Below are 20,449 nucleotides of genomic sequence, written 5' to 3'. Positions count from 1 at the left end.
ACACTTGTTATCTGTGTAATTCTGGGGATAAGTTATTTAAATAAAGCTTCAGTTTCCTTACCTGTAAACAGCAATATAACAACAGCATCTTCATCATTGTGTGATTATGAGAATTAAATGAGCTAATGCATGTAGAGTGCTTAGAATAGTTTTTGGAGAATAGAAAATAATGAATGTTAGCTATTGTTTTTCATTGCAGTACTCTCTATGAATACCAGACAACTTGAATTTTGTAAAGTAGTCTGATAAAAAGTTATATAACTATGCTTTAGTCACAGATAAAATGCCTGCAGAGGCAGAATCGCAACCCAGATATGTCTGATATCAGCCTGCATGTTCCTAACTCTTGCCATGGTTGGTCTGAAGATAGGAGAGATGGAAGTACCATCACTTTGGTTTCAAAATATTGAGATTTTTTAAGAACTTTTTTCTCATTAAATCATACTGGCTACATGTGTAAATTTCTAGATTTTACCTCAAGAACCTCCTCTGCACTGGCCCATGGAGGGGTGTCATCCAACACTACTTAACTTCCTTCCACTGTAGCATGGATATGTAGCTAGTTGCTCCTCAGCCAAATCACCCTGTGTGTTCTGGATGTTGAACTGTCAGTTTCAGGCTTCTGGTTATTACTTGGTTAAGATTTTTTTTCCTTGCCAGTTTAGCTGTTCTATATTTGTTTTTTATTACAGATGACATGTGATATTCCTAGAAGCTCAGAGCCTTTGTCTGAGAAGCTGAGAACTGCCAAGTTGAGAACTGTATCGACTTTATTTCTGTTATGAATGTTGTTAGGGTTCAGTAGGAAGAAACCTATCTATTTCATTTCTGAATGATAACAATTAAATGGTCAATAGAATATATTATAAGGTATAGGTACATGTGTATAAAACAGTGTAAAATCAATCTTGCCTTGAAGAAAGCTAACTCAATATTTTTTTTATCATGGTCACTTGAATAACTTAATTGAAACCAGTGAGAACAGTGATAAGTAGAGTTTTTAGGCACTAAGAACCCTGTCTAAGAGAAAGATCCCAAATATCAGGGTTCAGTGACCTCCTATTTTCTCAGCATCTTTGTCTGCAGCCATCTGCTCACCTAAACTAGGTATTCCTTCTCAGTCATTGGCTATCCATGGTAAATGATTATAATCTTTGTTTTCTACCTTTTTACAAAAGTTACTTTCGTATTATTTCCCTTTCCTTTCCACTATATTCACTCATCCTTTCCTCCTTTCTGGATGCCCACTATACCCCAGGCCCTTTTTTGGAGTTCTGGGTATATAACAATGCTTAAAAATCAGACTTGCTTTTGGGGAGTTCCACATAAATATATACATTTTTCCTTTTTATTTATAGTCACCAGCACTGGATATGGAACTCAAATGGAGCTAAGCCATGGCTCTTTCTTTTTATTTATACTTCATTGGACTGATGATCCCACAAATCCTTTCAAACCTCCTCGTGGGATCAATTCCCTTATGCCCTTTCTCTGCATCTCTCAAGGCAAAGAGGCATTATGCCAGTGAGATGAAATCATTCCATCCCCACAGCATGCTTACCTTGCTTCAGGAAATGACTTTGGACCCTAGGACCCTGCTTGTATCTGTACTCTGTATGCATGTGTGTGTGCTAAGTTGCTTCAGTCGTGTCCAACTCCTTGTGACTCCATGGACTGCAGCCTGCCCAGCTCCTCTGTCCATGGGATTATTCCAGACAAGAATAATGGAGTGGATTGCCATGCCCTCTTCAGGGGGATCTTCCCGACTCGGGGATCGCACCTGTGTCTCTTACGTCCACCTGCGTCTCTTACGTCCACCTGCGTCTCTTACGTCCACCTGCACTGCAGGCGGGTTCTGTGTGCTCCTCCCTATGTACCTGTGGAGCAGAGTCATACTCTCAGCCCTGAGGTGAGAGCTGGAAGCTCCACATTTCAGCAGAAACACTGGAGTGGAGCTGTGAATAGGGAGAGCAGGGGAGGGTTTTGTGTTCATGTCTGTGTCTCTTGGCTCTCTTGGGTGTTTGGCACGTAATTCCAGGCAGCTGACTTCACCGCCTCTGTTTTCTCCCTGTTTCCCCTTTTCTTCAACCCAATTGTCTTCTTTTTCCTCCTCCTCCTCTTTTTCCCATTTCCTTATCCATCCTCTTCTTTTCCCTCCTTGTCTTCCTCTTTCTTACCCCCGTCTTCCCCTTTCCTCCTCCTTCTCTTCTGTTTCTCCTCTTCCTACTCTCTCTGTTTTTCTCTCCTCCTCTTGTTATTTTTGTAAATATGTGATCTTTCAAATAAACACAAAAAACAGAGGGGATACTGCAGTAAAGCCCCGTGTATTCATCACAGAACCGCAACAATAGTCAATATACAGCCAGTGTATATTCACATGTACTCCACATGTTTTTCTCTCACCTCTGGCCATTTCAAAGTAAACCCAGAGATTTTTTTTTTTTTTTGATACTTCAGTATGTTTTCTAAGAGATACTCTTAATATGACACACAAACACACACAGTAGTTCCCCACAATCATCCCATTGGCTCTCCTTTTTCTCTTGAAGTCTTCTTAAAATTTTTAAAATGTTTTTTCCACTTTTTTAACTTTTGCAATTTACTGTTGAAAAAAATAGATTACTTACTATTTTTGTAGAATTTCTTACATTTGGATTTTGCTTTCATCTCTGCAATGTTGACTTGCATGTGTATTTTCTGTACTTCCTGTAAATTAGTTAATACCTCCAAAAGTTTAGTCAGGGTTTACGATGTTCTTTCTTTCTCTTTATTTTCCTCTCCTCTCCTTTTCTTTTTATTTCCTCTTTCTTTCATACTCTTTCTCCCTCCTTCCTTACTTTCCTTCCTCCCTACCCCCCATTTTTTCCCTTTCTTTGTGTGGGAATCTGTTTATTGATCTGACAAAACATTTACCAGTTGGTACTGTACATTTACCATTGCCTCATATCCAAAGACAGATATCTGCCTTTAATTTTGTGAGATGTTAAGATCACAAATGAAAATGTTTCTATTTAGGGAAGAACAAATACTGGGGGCAAAGAAGCTAAATTGATGTTTAATTTTTACTCTGAAAACTTATCTTTTTGTATACTCTTATGCAGACTCACATATACAATGTCATTGTCTAAATTAAGGCAAATAACTTATAATTTCTAAAACAAACAAAGAAAGAGGATGGTGGAAGAGAAGGAAGAGGACAAGAAGAAAGGGAAAGATTAGCAATAGTTCCAGTATCATCCCCCTGACCTACTGTCTCTAAAGTTCTCATCAGCCTGCCACCTCAGGGTTTTAGTAGCTATTGGTGATGATAGTAGAGACCCAGTATTTCACCTGATGTTTAATAAGGTGAAATTTGATGTTTAATTTCTAATAAGTTGACTAGTATTCTAAAATTTCAACCCAAACATAATTCTTGGAATGGCATAAACAGAATTTCAGAGAAGTAGAATGTCATTAATGAAGGGGTTCTGCTGAGGGGTCAGTTAGCAGACAAGGCATCTATGAGTGTCTTTTTCTTACTCTTGTAGTCATTGCCAGAAAGATTGTTTCACCAATAAATTTACTGTTTGTGTAGAAGAAGCAGCCTAACCCATATAAACAGAAACTTAGCCTAAGAAATCAGAAATGTAGGTGACAGAGGAAATCTAGGTGAGAAGCGGAAACTGAATCTGCGCACTGTAAGAAGCCCCGTCTTCTTGTTTGGTGTATCAGGGTTTCTTGTGTGAGTTTCAGAAGCACTGCTCTTCCCTGTGCTCAATTGGCTGGCAGTACCCACAACAGACTTCTCTTGGAAGTCAAGTCCTTGATTGAGTCTCTCAGAACACCTTCTACACGTTGGGGGTGGGTGAAACTTGGGTCTGAACTATAGTTCCTTCCAATTTGGTGCCTTGTATGCATTGTGTAATAGATATATATAGGTTTTTCCCTGGTGGCTCAGACGGTAAAGCGTCTGTCTACAATGCGGGAGACCCGGGTTCGATCCCTGGGTTGGGAAGATCCCCTGGAGAAGGAAATGGCAATCCACTCCAGGACTATTGCCTGGAAAAGCCCATGGACAGAGGAGCCTGGTAGGCTATAGCCCATGGGGTCGCAAAGAGTCGGACACAACTAACTGACTTTGCTTTCGCTTTCTATGCATTGTATAAAACCTACCCCTGCTAAAACATGTTGACTCACTGCATGTATCATTGCCTGCACCCATCATAAAATAAAAAATGGAAGTGCAGAGAAAAACCCAGCTGTGCCAATTAAGTGGTCTTCTGGGAAGCATTCTCCATGGAAAATGGTAAGAAATGAGGGTTTGTGGTCAGACATTCTTTTATTCTTTGCTAGAGTTGTTTTGCAATGGCACCCCATTCCAGTACTCTTGCCTGGAAAATCCCATGGGTGGAGGAGCCTGGTAGGCTGCAGTCCATGGGGTCGCTGAGGGTCGGACACGACTGAGCGACTTCACTTTCACTTTTCACTTTCATGCATTGGAGAAGGAAATGGCAACTCACTCCAGTGCTCTTGCCTGGAGAATCCCAGGGATGGGGGAGGCTGGTGGGCTGCCGTCTATGGGGTCACACAGAGTCAGACATGGCTGAAGTTACTTAGCAGCAGCAGCAGAATTGTTTTTGCATCTATAGCAGGATACTTACTGAGTTCACTGCAGAACATTACTGTTAGTGGTTTGAGTCACAATTTAGTCATCCGAAGTGGAGGATCAATTATTTTATTGTGTTCTTTTGTTGCTGTTCCTCTGCCAGCCTTTTGGCAATGTCTCTGGGCATTAACTTTTCCACTCAAGAAAAGGTCAGGGGAGACTATGATGGTGGTTGACAAACTGTCCATTTTCTCCTTTCAGGAAACTCACGTGAAACATTTGTTGGAGTATGAGGATGTAAAACTCAGGGCTAGCATGAACTTTGAGGTTATTTGTGGTTCTAAACTCAAGTTGGAAATAGAAATAAACAAAGGGAAAGCTCCAGGTTCGTGGCTTTTCCATGTGCAGCTGTGGACGGAACCATTTAGTGAACGGTCTCTAAATGAAGTAACAGAGGGATGGGAAATGGTACCCACGAAAGCGCTGGGAAGTTTTAGCGTGAAACCGTGAAAAGTGCTTAGCACAGAGCTGTTGCCCAGGAAGAGCATAGTAGGTGCAGGCTGCCTATTGCACTATGACAAAAACCACCATTGTTCTTTGCACAAGTGGCTTGACTCATTCAGTTCTTACTTAGCCTCAGCTCCAAACAGAGGCCCAGTGGCAGTGAAGGCCTTTGGTCTCAATCCAGAACTTCTGACTTTTCTTCTACTGGTGTTTCTTGGCATGATTTGTTACCAGATTCTATGAATGGGGAGGTCACTGTCAAAAAAAAAAAGAAAAAGCCACAAAATAAATTTGCATAAAATAGAGTTTTATTTTACCATTGACATTCATCTTAGAAAGCTGGACCCATGAGAGAGAAAAAAAAAAAATCTCTCTGAGGTAGTATTTACATATTTTTAAATTATGGGAGGGAGTACAGTAGCATTTTCATAAGGCTTGCCTGGTCACTGTAGTGTTTTGAGAACTTGCAACATTTTCTAGTGCTCCAGGATATCCTCTTTACCTAGCTAGATGCTTTCCCTACATCCTCTTTACCCGGCATCTAGCAGTTCCGTCACCACTTGAATATGCCCCGACTCTCTCTGCGACATATCTTTTTCTTGTTTTTGTTAAAGCATTTATCATTTGCAAACTACCCAAGCATTAATATTTTAGTTAATTATATACAGTACCACTCAGGACTTTAGCCTCAAGAAATTTTTACGTTTGTGGCTTTATGGTCAATAAAATGTATTTCTGTAGTGCAGAAGCCCAGTCTGCAAGAGCATGTCTACTTCCAAGAGGTCTTCCTGATGCAAATAACTGCCATTAATATGTGAAATCAAAATAAAAATTATAATTTATGAATCCGCTAGAAACATAGGATAAACACCTGGCCAGTTGTTCATATCTGCTTTTGGGTAGGTTTCTCAGTTCACACTGGCAAGTATCTTTGGTTTGTTTCCTGCTTAAGCCCAAACCCCTCTTTCTTTTAGTTTAATTTTGCAATAGGATTATTTCTATTAATAATTTCAGATCCATAACTTCTTACATTTTCTATTCTTTTTTTCTCCCTAATAGTTTGCTCTTACAGATTACCTAAAGCATATATTCTGAGAAAATAGTATATTAAAATCGGCAAGATAAGTAGGTCTTTCAAAGAGAGAAGACCTCGCTAGCAGACCAAACACTAGAAATTCTGGTTGTGAGAGAGTTTGTGTAGAGCAGCTGACAGTTTATTCAACAAAAGCTTACAGGAGTGTGCATTTAAAGATAAATACTGGACTGTTTGGGTAAAAATAAAAATACATCAGAAAATCAGGAGATTTTAAAAGGAAAGCTTCTTTGCATGCTGAGGAAATAAATAATTAATGCTTTAGAGTTCTCATTTTATCTAAATCTCAAACCCTTTCCTGGGAAATGTGATGAAAAGGATGAACTTCATTCAAGAAAAGAATATAACGACATCTCAGTTCATCAGAAAGCCTGAAAGAATGAGGTGTTAACTGTGAACTGACTGAAAATGTTTTCTTTTTTTTTCTATTTTAATCTACATTGTTAAAAATATTTCTTGAAACTACCCTTCTTTGCAATTTTGTTGGGGAGAAAGCGTTCTTATGCTTGTCCCTTGAGATGTTATAAAATGGTACATGGATAAGAAGTGCAGTGTTCAAAAAAGCCTGGGAAACATTGATTATCAAGCTTTTTAGTTAAATAGATATTGAATGTGTCACTTAGAAAAAAGTGTACAGTATTCTTGGCTTGGCTAACTCACAGCTCAGTAGTATTTTCACATCACTACCCCATTTTTATTCTGCTGTTATTTGTATGCTGGGTAATTGGCTCAGGACCACAAAATGACTAGAGTAATTGCAGAATGTGTGTGTGCAGATATGTGCGTGCCTGTATATGTGTATGTGTTGGGAGTGTATGAAACGTCTGATACAATTGAGTTCCATCTCTCTTTGAGAGCAAATGAACTTTCTCAGGAATTCTCCTATATACTTAACATTTTTATTGACATATAGTTGATTTATAGTTTTGTGTTATTTTCAGATATACAGCAGGCGATTCAGTTATATCTACATAATTGTGCTCTACAGTAGGTCCTTGTTGTTTAACTATTTTATATACAGTAATGTGTGTCACTTAATCCCAAACTCTTCATTTGCCTGACTTTCCCCTTTGGTAACCATAAATTTGTTATCTGTGTCTATGGGTTGATTTTTGTTTTGTAAATAAGTTCATTTTTGTTATTTTATATGTGGAACCAATAAACTCTTTTCTTACATCTCATCATGTAGAATTGTAACCCTGGCCTGTTCCTAAATTAGTGCTCGTTGAGGAGGAAATTGAGTTGTCTTAGTAAATGAGGATTGAGTCAGTGAGGCTCAGGAAACGTCCAGAAGCCCGTCCTCCTGCAGTGGCCGCCGGTACCAGAAGAGGCCAGATCTCAGTTAGGGGAGGAGGGTAGGGTGGTAGATGAAAAACCAGAGACTCTGAACTTGGTACACAGTTGCATTTACCACGGTAGGGGAAATAAAGTTAGCCTTTTGTTGTTGTTAATGAACTCGATGTTGTTGCCGAAACACAGCCTCTGATCACTGGTACTGAACAGAAATGCAGAGACAGAGTTTTGGGTGAAGTAGAAAAGAGTAGCTTTTATCGCTTTGCCTGGCAGAGGGGGCCCACAGCGAGCTAATGCCCTCAAGACCATGTGAGGGGGTTGTGAGGAGTTTTATAGTGTTCAAGAAACAGGGCGTGGTCAGCAGGAGGATCATTCTCTGACTGGTTGGCATCAAGGTGGAGTTTCAAGCATCCTCGTTCTTCTGGTTTCAACCGTCTAGGGTCTATGTACTTGTGGTCAGCAGTTTTCCCCTGGAGGGGGTCTGCTTCCTGTAAAAACAGCTTAGACCTTTGTCAATATCTTTTGGGTAACTGGGAGTTCAGTGATTCTGTCATGTGGCAAATTTATGGTCTAAATTCTTACCAGTTCTCCAGCCAACAGCAACTCTTTGTTTCTACATCTTCACATTTACCAAACATTAACTCTTCAGCTAGCATTTTACTTAAGATAAAGACACAGGGGCCATACACAGTTTCATTATGAGGCTACATTTTTCAAGTCCTAGTGGCCCCAAAGACAAATGTGCACCTTTTCCTCACAGCCTTTAATAAGCTAATATATCTGTCTGGTGACTGTTCCAAAGAGGGATAAAGCCTATAATGTTTCACACATAATAAAGTATTTCATCATTTAAAATATTGCAATTATTTTTCAAGGCATTCCATCTGATATGAATGTCTTTATAAAAGTAGTTGAAAAAGTGCTGTCTTGAATTACTAGTCTGAACCTGTTTCATAATGTATATTTTGTAATGGTCATAACACCTTCAAGATTGCCTTTTTAAGTACTATAAAAAATAAGAGAAATTTGTAAAGTAGCAGGTTATAAAAGTAATATTAGAAAATGAATTGCCTTATATCCGTAAGTATAGTAAAATGTTAATACGAGAACCTAGTGAGTTCACTGTAAAATTCTTTCATCCTTGCTCTACATTTAAATTTTTTCATGGCAGAAAGTTGGACAATAATAAACAACCACAACAAAACGAGGAATAATTTTTTGTATGCAACCATAAACCAGTGGAAGTACTCAGGAAAGAAAGCCATACTTATAATTGCAAAACCAAGTAAAATACCAAATGCTAACTTTCCACAAAACACTCAAAACTCACGTGAGAAAAATTTTAAGACAGCATTAAAGGAAACAAAAATAGACGAGCAAATGGAAAGTCACACATGGGCATTCTCACCTTTGTAGACTTGTGTTCTAGCTAAGTGCTACAGCATATACAAATACAGTGTAAACCCAGGAAATGTGATACCAATTTTTTTTTTCTCTTCTCAAGATAGGTAAGTAGTTAGTAAAACTCATTTGAGTACATAAACAAAAACTACCAGAACATTTGGGGAGGGGGAGGAATAATAATTATAGTGAGAGAGAGGTTAAATCTACCAGTTATTAAAATACATTATAAAGACTTTATAAATGAAACTGTAGTGTTGGCTCATGAATAAACAAATCAAACAGTGAAATAAATGTTAAAAATCCAGAAATATATCTAATTACACATGGAAATAGTATATAATAAAGGATACACTTCATATCAGTGAGAAAAGTTGAACTGACATACGTTACAATAACTAGTTATATGAAAAAAGATAAAATTTTAATTCTTCACATTGCACACCAGAATATATTCCAGGTGGATGAAACATCTAAGGTTAAAAAATAAAATTATATAAGTGCTAGAAGAAAGCATGGATAAAAATCATTCTATACTCTGGGAGTGGGGCATTTTTTCTAGCTATGATTGAAAATCCAGAGGCAGTAATAAGAAAATAAATTGATTTTTTTAAGAAAAAGTATTTTTATCTAATATAATTTTATGCAGAAAATATCTAAAGTGAGTAAAAGAAAAATGACAAACTAGGAAAAATATTTGCAACTTAATCTGAAAGAATGAATATACTTTATTAATAAAACTATTTTTTAAAACAGAAGAAAATGACTTTTAATTAAAACATATAGCATAAAATAAATACAATAGCTTTGAACTGTATGCAAATATATTCAACCTCCCCTGTAGTAAGAAAAATGCAAATAAAAATATACTGTTACAGCATTTCTCACCTATATGACAGAAATCCAAGTTTGAGGACATGCTCAGTTGTCAAGTTGTTGGGAAATGAACTCTCACTCTTTGCTCGTGGGAGAGCAAATTAGTGCAACCCCATTAGAGGGGAATTTGCCAATATTTAGCAAAAAACTCTTGAGCACAGCAATCGCCTTTCTCAGACTAAATGACCAAAATATTCAGATAAGAACTGAGAAACACACATTTTCCAAGGCTGTTCATTGCACTACATTTTTAGACTGTTGGTTAGCATGATTATTATTCTAAGAATGTTACCTGTTTATTACAGAATTGAGGAAATAAATAGTTGTAATGGTGTCATTAAGAACCAGGATTTTCCTCATTAAAAAAAAAAAAAAAAAAAAAGGCAGACGTGTAAGGGTGTCGAGATAAGCAAAAACCCTGTGGTCCAGAATTTGAATTGGAGGGAGCAGTGTGGATTCATGACAGATTTTATCTTCTCCCAAACAGATCCCTGCTCTAAACACACTGCACAGGTCTAGACCCAGTGAAGAGCAGTGAGCACAAGGTTGATTGGTACTTGAATGGTATACATATGAAACACAGAAGTGTCTGCCATTTGAGATACTAACGTGTGCTCTGTAAAGCAAAAATACGAATTCACATAATTTGGGGAAATTCTGAACTTCCACCTTGGAAATTATACTTTATGTTAAATACTCTGAAACAATCTCTCAGTAAAGAAATCAGGTAATGTTGAACACAGTGGCTGTGGGGAGCACTCTGTTTTGTAGGGGAATGGACTGGGATTGTAGAATCCCTGTTGTTTCATTCCTACACAAATGTGTCATTGAAAATAGTCTGGGCAGTGCTGCTGTGAAAGTGAAACTCAGTCTGTGGTTCACTATTTGTTGTAGAGGTTTGGGAGGTCTAAAGAGAGTTCCTGGTATTATCATGTACTTAACAAATGACTAATACAAGTGTTTTTTAGAATCTATCAGATATAAATTCTGTGTTCAGTGCTGGGAATGTAATGGGTGTGAAAAGGAAAGGACAGTCTGGTAAAGCATTAAAATGCAGTGATACTATTAATTTGATTATAAAGATTTGAAACATTTTATGAAGATCTTTGTGATCAAGAAGCTAAGTATAAGCAACAATTATACTATGCCATGGAGTGAGAATTAAATTATGATGAGCAAAAGCAAGGAGGGAAATTTCTGGCAAAGCAAAGAGCTTGAGCAAAGATAACCTAATATTAAAGTTGATGTTTACAGGAAAAATAGCCATACTTGTCTGGAGCAAAATATATGTGTGTGCGTGCCTGTATGCTAAGTTGCTTCAGTCGTGTCCAACTCTGCAACCCTATGGACTGTAGCCCGCCAGGCTCTTCTGTCCATGGGATTCTCCAGGCAAGAATACTGGGGTTGGTTGCCACACCCTCCTTCAGGGAATCTTCCCAAAATGTGTGTGTGTGTGTGTGTGTGTGTGTGTGAGATTGTGAATTCTAGGAAGAAGGTGAGGTAGGGCCAATGAAGTCAGAGAAATGTTGCTTCTGGGTTCTGGAAGCGGGGGTTGTTATCATTGCTATTCCCATACATGACCTTGGGAAGGTGATTTCATTTCTGTGAGGCTCAGCTTTCCCATCTGTATAATGAGGACTAACGATATTTAAGTCACAAAGTGAGGATAAAATAAAAAATCATGTAAATAAAGCTTTCAGCACAGTGGAGGGCACTTAATCGCTGCTGGTTCTTACTGTTACTAGGCAGAGAGGAACAAAGTGATGACTATCCTCCATTGTCAAGGGAAAGCATTTGGATTTCATTTTGCAGGCAGTGAAGAACCATTGCAGAATTCTGAGCATGAGGGTGAAGTGTTTAGCTCTGTGGTTTGGAAATATGAACATGGAAGAATGAGTGAATGAAGAGGGACACCTGGCATTGTGTCCTGATTGGAGACGAGGAAGCAGAAATGGGACACTTGTAGTGTGGCCAAAACTGTTCACTTTTTAAGAGATTTTGGCTATTCGTTAGATATATGTATGTAGGAGGGTGGACTGAGAGACAAGAAAGAATTAAAAAAAAAAGACATCAGGGTTTCCAGCCTGAGCATCTGAGTTGCCAGTAATACCAAAACCTGAGACAGACAACAGAGGAAGAAGGGCAGGTATATAGAAGGTAGTGATTTCAGGGGTAGTATTTAGTTAGTTTTCTCTTACTTTTTTTGGTCCATCCCCTTCTAGAATAAGTGAGCTTTGAAGATTTGAATGTGGTGGCCCAGCTTCTAATCCCATTAATCCCTTGACTCTCTGGGACCACTGTGTTTTAGAAAGAATGTTGGCTTATTACAAAGGTTGTGATTGTGATCATTAGAAGTGCTGCTTCTGAGATCTATCAAATATATCAGAAATGAACTCCCAGTAATGAACTCCAGTAATGAACAAATAGCCAGGAATGAACTCCAAAGTCAAACACCCAAAACCATCAAAGCAACCCAACATGGTAGCCAAATGTAGATATGTGGCCTGCAGGACTGTGTTCCTCAAAGCATTGCTTTCTTTAAGCAGAGTTGAAAGTAAATGCAAATTGAAACATTCTCCTCAACACCAGTGTTTGTGTGTGTTCCTTGTTTCCATGTGCAGGACAGGAGAGAATTGGGAAAGACTCCAACTATGAGCAGGAGGGCAAAGTTCAGTTTGTGATTGACGCAGTGTATGCCATGGCTCACGCCCTTCATCACATGAACAAGGATCTCTGTGCTGACTACCGGGGTGTCTGTCCAGAGATGGAGCAAGCTGGGGGCAAGAAGTTGTTGAAGTATATCCGCAATGTGAATTTCAATGGTGAGTCTCTGTGTATTTTTATCCCCCTCAGGCTGACATGGGGAGTTTATGTTTTAGAAAAACAACACCTAGAGAATGCCATGCAACTCTAGTATGTCTAAAGTATTATATGTAAAACGCTCATAATGACAGTGAAGCATTGATACCAAAGTACTTTATGAATCTAAGAAGTCACATTATGGCAAGTATGATTTTAATGCTCTTATATATTTACCAATATTCTAATATGCTGACATGTGGTAAACCAGATAACCAGAACATCCAATAGTATAACTCTGGGTGATATATAACTTGGTGGCATTTAAGTCTTTTGGCAAGACAGAAATGTGTCATAATCATCTGGTATATTTTTAAACAAATATTTCAAAATTCCAATATCTTGATCATGTGATATATTTTGCTTGCGCTCATTAAACATATTTAAACATCTCTATTCCAGTCTTTTTTGGAATCCTAAGTGCTGATATTCTGGTTTCATTGGTTAAGTAGTCAGATTACAGTTTACTCTTGAGTATGTGGATTATATCATTTCAAATTATTGTATAAATGCTAAATGTATTATTTAGCAGTGAGTGAGCAAATGAATAAATAAATTGGGGAGGGTTGTAGTTTACCTGGGGCTGTCCTAGTGGCTCAGAGGGTAGAGAGTCAGCCTGCAATGTGGGAGACCCAGGTTCGATCCCTGAATTGGGAAGGTCCCCTGGAGAAAGAAATGGTAACCCACTCCACTCTTCTTGCCTGGAGAATCCCCACGGACAGAGGAGCCTGCAAGGCTACAGTCCATGGGGTTGATAAGAGTCAGACATGACTGTGCGACTTCACTTGCACTCTCATGGTTTACCCTCTTTTTCTTAAAACAGAAGTTTTTTTTTGTTTGTTTGTTTGTTTTTTTTGCTGAATTTTTCCTTGGTGAACATCAGTAGGAATGGGAGTGAATAAGAGGAAAAGGAAGGGCCAGTTCTCTACGTGCTCAAGTTAATTGAAATAATGATTATGATTTTCTGTAACACCAAAATCTCATATTAGAAACTTATTTCTCAAGGTATAATACTTTGGTAGAAATTAATAAAGAAAGAAAGTGAAGTCACTCAGTCATGTCCAACTCTTTGTGATCCCATGAACTGTAGTCTACCAGGCTTCTCTGTCCATGGGATTTTCCAGGCAAGGGTATTGGAATGGGTTGCCATTTCCTTCTCCAGGGGATCTTCCTGACCCAGGGATCGAACCCAGATCCCCTGCATTGCAGGCAGACGCTTTACCCTCTGAGCCACCAGGGAAGCCGAGAAATTAAATAAATGAGTAGAGATGAGTAAGGAATATAATAGGAGATTTATAATGAGCATTGGCTGACACAGTTTTGGAGACTGACATGCCCCCACGACCTGCCACCTATAAACTGGAGAACCAGAGAACCAGCGGGGTGCTTTAGTCCAAGTGCACAGGCCTTGGGGTCAGAGGGTCAGTGGTGTAAGTTCTGATCTGCTTCTGAAAGCCAGAGAACTAAGAGCACCAATGTCTGAAGACAGGAGAGGATGGGTGTCTGCTTAAGCAGAAAGTGTGAATTTGCCCTTCTTCTGCCTTTGGTTCTAGTCATACTTTCTAGGGATTGGGTGGCGCAACCCCACATTGGGGAGGGTCACCTGCTTCATTCTGTTCAGCAATTCAACAATTCTTTATTCGCTTTAACCATTCTTCCAGGAACAACGTCATATATACACAGAAATCAAGTTTTGCAAGCTGTCAGGGCTTCTGCAGTCAAGCTGACACATAAAATTAACCATCTTGAATGTCAATTATATCTTGATTAAAAAAGTAATCTCTACATGGGATAATGCAAAATTTTATACAGTAATAAACCTAATATATTGCATATGAATAATGTAACCATACTGCAGGGAGTGAGGGAAAAAAAAGAATGCAAGTAATTTTTGAAGACAGTATTTCACTGTATACTGTCAGTCTGAAGATATGAAGAGTAGTACACAGATAGTGCACAGTAGCTAGAAGTTAGTATGTTTTTTCCCCACAATTCTGAGGCTTATTTATGTGCATAAGAGAACTGAGAGATTTAATAAAAAATATTGCAGATAATGAGCATCAGGTGTCTCATTGTCAGGGAGAGAAATGACTAGTAAGGATGGGAGAAAATTAAAGTAACACTGTGTTGACTATACCAACATGCAGTATACGCACACAGTCGGAGAGATACAGAAATGGATAGGGTTATGTCTGTATGCGCACAAACCTCTACTGTTAGTTCTGTCCACTGAGAGTGCCTAGGAGTGATGACATCCTGATAGAAATAACTGCACCTTCATTCGCATCTTATTTATAAATACCATTCTCCAACGAAATAGAGCTAGGGATCTCTAGTGGAACTCGTAATTCAGGGGCTGGAGCAGGGCAAGTAGAAGATGAGCTTGAAACCGTGTTGCGCCACAAAGTAAGAAAGTGCTCAAAAATTGATGGGACCATGTCGAAGGGGCAAAGGAACCAGCTTGAAGAAGATCCCACCAGCTAATTCTAGACCAATAATGGATTTAACTGATATAATATAATAAATATCAATGAGTTCATGCTCACAGAAATAAATAATTGAACACACACATGCGGGAGAAGGGACAACATGATGGGAGGATGCAAAAATGGAGATATGAAATTCACCAAAGACTTCAGTAATAATTACTTAAGGCAAGAATCATCAATGGATGCTAAAATTCTGGGGCTAGAGTAAGATAAGAAATAAGATATTTTCATAGCATCAAAGTGTCATTCATCATGGAACATATTAATTACAAAGGGGAAAAGAGCAACTTTGAAGTAGAAAAACCTGGAACACAGTACTTAACCAAGTTATCTAGGTTAATGTCACCAATAATGAGACTTAACAGCATCACATGCTGCTAATCATTAGAGATATATAAATCAAAACTTGAGTGAGTACCACTTCACACGAGTTAGAATTATCATTATCAAAAAGTCTGCAAATAATAAATGCTGGAGAGTTTTTGGAGAAAACAGAATCCTCCTACACTGTTGGTGAGAATGTAAATTGGTGCAGTTACTCTGCAGAACAGTATGAAAGTTCCTTAAAAAATTAAAAATTGTGCTACTATAATATATGATCCATCAATCCCACCCCTGGGCATGTATCCAGTCAGTCAGTCAGTTCAGTCACTCAGTCGTGTCCGACTCTGCGACCCCATGAATCACAGCACGCCAGGCCTCCCTGTCCATCACCAACTCCCAGAGTTCACTCAGACTCATGTCCTTCGAGTCAGTGATGACATCCAGCCATCTCATCCTCTGTCGTCCTCTTCTCCTCCTGCCCCCAATCCCTCCCAGCGTCAGTCTTTTCCAATAAGTCAACTCTTCACATGAGGTGGCCAAAGTACTGGAGTTTCAGCTTTAGCATCATTCCTTCCAAAGAAATCCCAGGGCTGATCTCCTTCAGAATGGACTGGTTGGATCTCCTTGCAGTCTAGGGGACTCTCAAGAGTCTTCTCCAATACCACAGTTCAAAAGCATCAATTCTTCGGTGCTCGGCCTTCTTCACAGTCCAACTCTCACATCCATACATGACCACAGGAAAAACCATAGCCTTGACTAGATGGACCATAATTTGAAAAGATACATGCACACGAATGTTTATTGCAGCACTGTTAGAGTACTAAGACATGGAAACAACCTGAATGCCCATCGGCAGGTGAATGGATAAAGAAGACATGGTAGATATATTGATATGTACAATGGAATATTACTCAGCTGTAAAAGTGCAACCATTCCATTTGCAGCAACATGGATAGACCTAGGGATTATTATATAAAGTGAAGCAAATGAGACAGAGAAAGACAAGTATCATATGATATCACTTGTATGTGGAATCTAAAAATAATGATACAAATGAACTTATTTATAAAACAGAGACAGACTTTGAAAACAAACTTATGGTTTCTGAAGTGGAAAGTTGATGGAGGGGATACATTAGGATTTGGGAATAATATACACTTATTACTATATATAAAATAGATAATGAACAATGACTTACTATAGCACAGGGAACTAAGTATTTTGTAATTATCTATATGGGGAAAAAGCTGTGTATATAAATCTGAGTCACTTTGCTGTATACCTGAAACTAACACAACATTGTAAATCAACTATACTTTAACAAAAATAAATTAATTTTAAAAAGATGCCCTGAGAAGGTTACAGCATCACTTCTGAGGTCTTATTGCCAAAAATATATAACCTCCATTTAATCATGAAGGAACATCAGACATCCAAATTGAAGGGTATTTTAAAACATAACGGGCTCATACTCCCAGGTCAGGAGAAAGACAGATGGATGAATTGTTCCAGATTGGAAGGAATTTAGGAGACATTACTATTAAATGCTATATGGAAACATTGATCTTAAACCAAAAAAAGATATGAATGGGACAGTTATTTTAAGAACATCTGTTGATTAGTTTTAACTGGCATGATAACAATGTTAATTTCCTGGTTTAGATAATTATGGTTTAAAAAATCTTCTTGCTTCTTTTAAATAATAACCCATTTAAACCCACAATATTGAATCAATCTTTCAGGAGTTACTTAGCATCAGGGTGAAGAAAAATCATATCCAGTTTGGGAACCAACAGTTTCCAAGCTGAGATGGAGACAAAATTGACTGTGAATACAACCAGAAAAATAATTCAACTACAAATCACCTTCTTTTTGTAGTTTTCTTGCTCATCATACAGAATCTCCTAAAATATATAATTTTCCCAGAACCAGGTACATATAAATTTCATCATACATCCTGGGGTCATTTGCTAGGCTTTGTATTCTGGTCCATAGATAAACATCACCATTCAGAGGCCAGTAACAAAAAAAATTGGTCATTTTGAGAATATTTTTGGTGACTCTCATCTGATTCTTCTTCCATAGAGTGCTTGTAGACTCATTTAGTTAAGATGGTCTTACCCGCTGATGAGCCAGAATTGCTGAGTTACTGACTGAACTCAGGGTCTATGTCCCAAATAAATATGTGCCAGAAACTGTTCTAAGTACTTTTTTGTATACTGGCTTCTTTAATATTTATAATCCCAGATGGCTTAGGTATAGTTATTTTCCTTCTTTTTTTTTTTCAACAGATAAACTAATTTATAGAGAAACTAAGAATCTTGGTGTGTAAAGCCACGTGGTTTTGTAGTGATGATGCTGTTATTGTTACCTCGGGTACCTAACTCCGTGGCCTGCTTTCTTGACTTTAATTAAGCGTTTGAGAGAAATGGCTTATTCCTGCTATTCCATCATGGAACACGGACTCTGTGGGAGAGCACAGGCAGGGCCAATTCATTCCCTTTCTCTGTTGTCATTGTAATCATGCTCTGATGTCAACATAATCTCCTTTCTCTGAGGAAATTCTTTCTGCCACATGGACAGGCAGGAGACTTCCAGGGCCGTGTGACATTTGTTAATAGCAGGGCTCAACGGTTTTATAAAGCAAAAAAAAAAAAAAAAAAACTGTTAGATTTAGTTAAGTGGCTTTCATGTCACTTTAATTGAGCAATTATTAGGGTGAAAAGAAATTTGACTTTTTGTACTCATTCAGTGTCCTGACTTTTAGACAAATTAATCAGATGCTAGGGAGGAGAAAATATTTGTCCAACACTTTACAGCTAGCACATGACAGAGACAGACCTATAAGTTAAGATTCTTTTTTGTGAAAAATGTCACCTCTCTTTTGTATATTTTAGAAAAATATTGATGTTTCTTGATCATAGTAAGCTTAGTTGTGCTCTTCTGTTACTTCAGTACAGAATTTTTCATACCCCTGGGAGTTTTTTTTTGCAGTACAGTTTAATAACCTCAACCTTCACGTCTACAGAAACGTCAATTTAGGAAGTGATAATAGAATGCTCTAAAGGATTGCTACATCTTCACCAAGCACTTAACCTCCTCTTGTGTACCAACAGAAAAGATGGCTAATTTTGTCTTTATGACTTCTAGCCATCTTTCCTGCATCCCTCATGAATGCAGTGACCTGAGCCTAAATTTTAGTTATCTCAACGTTTGCTTATCCAACCAGATGTCAGTATTTGTAAATTTACCAAATTTGTTCTCATGGGTACATGATCATAGATAATTGCTCTATTGCGAAGTATTTAATCTGAAGTATGTCTGTACCTAGAGTTAGTTATTACTTTCCAGAAAACACATTGGGTTGTGGTAAATTTTGTAAAGATGATGCATCTCTTGTTGTCGTCTTGAAATACGTAATTACCTTTCCTTCATCAAGGGTGAAATCTGAGTCCCCTCTCCTTGAATCTGAGTGAGCTTGTGTCTAATACCGAAGTTGCAGTCTGTGAATTTTAAGCCATAAACTGTCATAGGGCCGTTGCATGGTTCTTTTGTGACTTCTGTATTACAAACCCAGCTAGCACGTTAGGAGGAAGCCTAGAAGCTAAGAAACAGGTTGCATGTGAGTGTTCCTTTCATGGCTCCAGCTGAGATTACAGCTGATAGTCAGCATCAGCCTTTAACCATGTGACCTTCAAGCTGCCCCAGCTGATGTGAGTGAAACAGAGAGACCCTTTTTTCTTTGTTTAAAAATAATCTTATTTATTAGTTTTTGGCTGTGCTGGATCTTCATTGCTGTGCAGGCTATCTCTGGTTGCAGTGAGCGGGGACTGCTCTCCACTTACGGTGCTCGGGCTTCTCATCGTGGTGGCATCTTTTGTTGCAGCTCCTGGGCTCTAGAGCACAGGCTCAACAGTTGTGGTGCACAGGCTTAGTTGCTCCAGAGCAAGTGTGATCCTCTGGGATCAGGGATCGAAACTGTGTCACCTGGGCTGGCAGATGATCTCTTTACCACTGAGCCACCAGAGAAGCCCCCAGAGAGGCCCTTTTTGTGCCAAGCCCTGCCCAAATTGCAAAATACACATTGTCCTTTTGTCAGCACTCCCTGTTAGGATGGTTTGTTGAGAAGTAAAAGGTAATAAACAGAAATCAGTGCTGTGTTTCTGAAACCTATGTTCACTTCAGTTCAGTTCAGTCGCTCAGTCGTGTCCGACTCTTTGCGACCCCATGAATCGCAGCATCCCAGGCCTCCCTGTCCATCACCAACTCCTGGAGTTCACTCAAACTCACGTCCATCGAGTTGGTGATGCTATCCAGCCATCTCACCCTCTGTCGTCCCCTTCTCCTCCTGCCCCCAATCCCTCCCAGCATCAGAGTCTTTTCCAATGAGTCAACTCTTCACATGAGGTGGCCAAAGTACTGGAGTTTCAGCTTTAGCATCATTCCTTCCAAAGAACACCCAGGACTGATCTCCTTCAGAATGGACTGGTTGGATCTCCTTGCAGTCCATGGGACTCTCAAGAGTCTTCTCCAACACCACAGTTCAAAAGCATCAATTCTTCAGTGCTCAGCTTTCTTCATAGTCCAACTCTCACATCCATACATGACTACTGGAAAAACCATAGCCTTGACTAGATGGACCTTTGTTGGCAAAGTAATGTCTCTGCTTTTTAACATGCTATCTAGGTCATAACTTTCCTTCCAAAGAGTAAGTGTCTTTTAATTTCATGGCTGTAGTCACCATCTGCAATGATTTTGGAGCCCCAAAAAATAAAGTCTGACACTGTTTCCACTGTTTCCCCATCTATTTGCCATGAAGTGATGGGACCAGATGCCATGATCTTCATTTTCTGAATGTTGAGCTTTAAGCCAACTTTTTCACTCTCCTCCTTCACTTTCATCTAGAGGCTTTTTAGTTCCTCTTCACTTTCTACCATAAGGGTGGTGTCATCTGCATATCTGAGGTTATTGATATTTCTCCCGGCAATATTGATCCCAGCTTGTGCTTCTCCAGCCCAGTGTTTC

At 38.8% G+C, this 20,449-nt stretch overlaps 1 protein-coding gene across 1 annotated transcript in view; it reads left to right on the top strand.

Moving 5' to 3' along the window:
• The window catches only part of GRM7 (glutamate metabotropic receptor 7), a 593,261-nt gene that overhangs the window by 323,776 nt on the left and 249,036 nt on the right, over nucleotides 1-20,449 (top strand). Inside the window, exon 5 of the mRNA XM_070360052.1 lies at nucleotides 12,374-12,574. Within this exon, the coding sequence (XP_070216153.1) occupies nucleotides 12,374-12,574 (201 nt within the window). The remainder of the gene's footprint in view (nucleotides 1-12,373; nucleotides 12,575-20,449) is intronic.

Source organism: Bos mutus, chromosome 22 (genome assembly GCF_027580195.1).
Source record: "Bos mutus isolate GX-2022 chromosome 22, NWIPB_WYAK_1.1, whole genome shotgun sequence".
Taxonomy (NCBI): domain Eukaryota; kingdom Metazoa; phylum Chordata; class Mammalia; order Artiodactyla; family Bovidae; genus Bos; species Bos mutus.
This window is presented reverse-complemented; position numbering and strand designations above follow the sequence as displayed.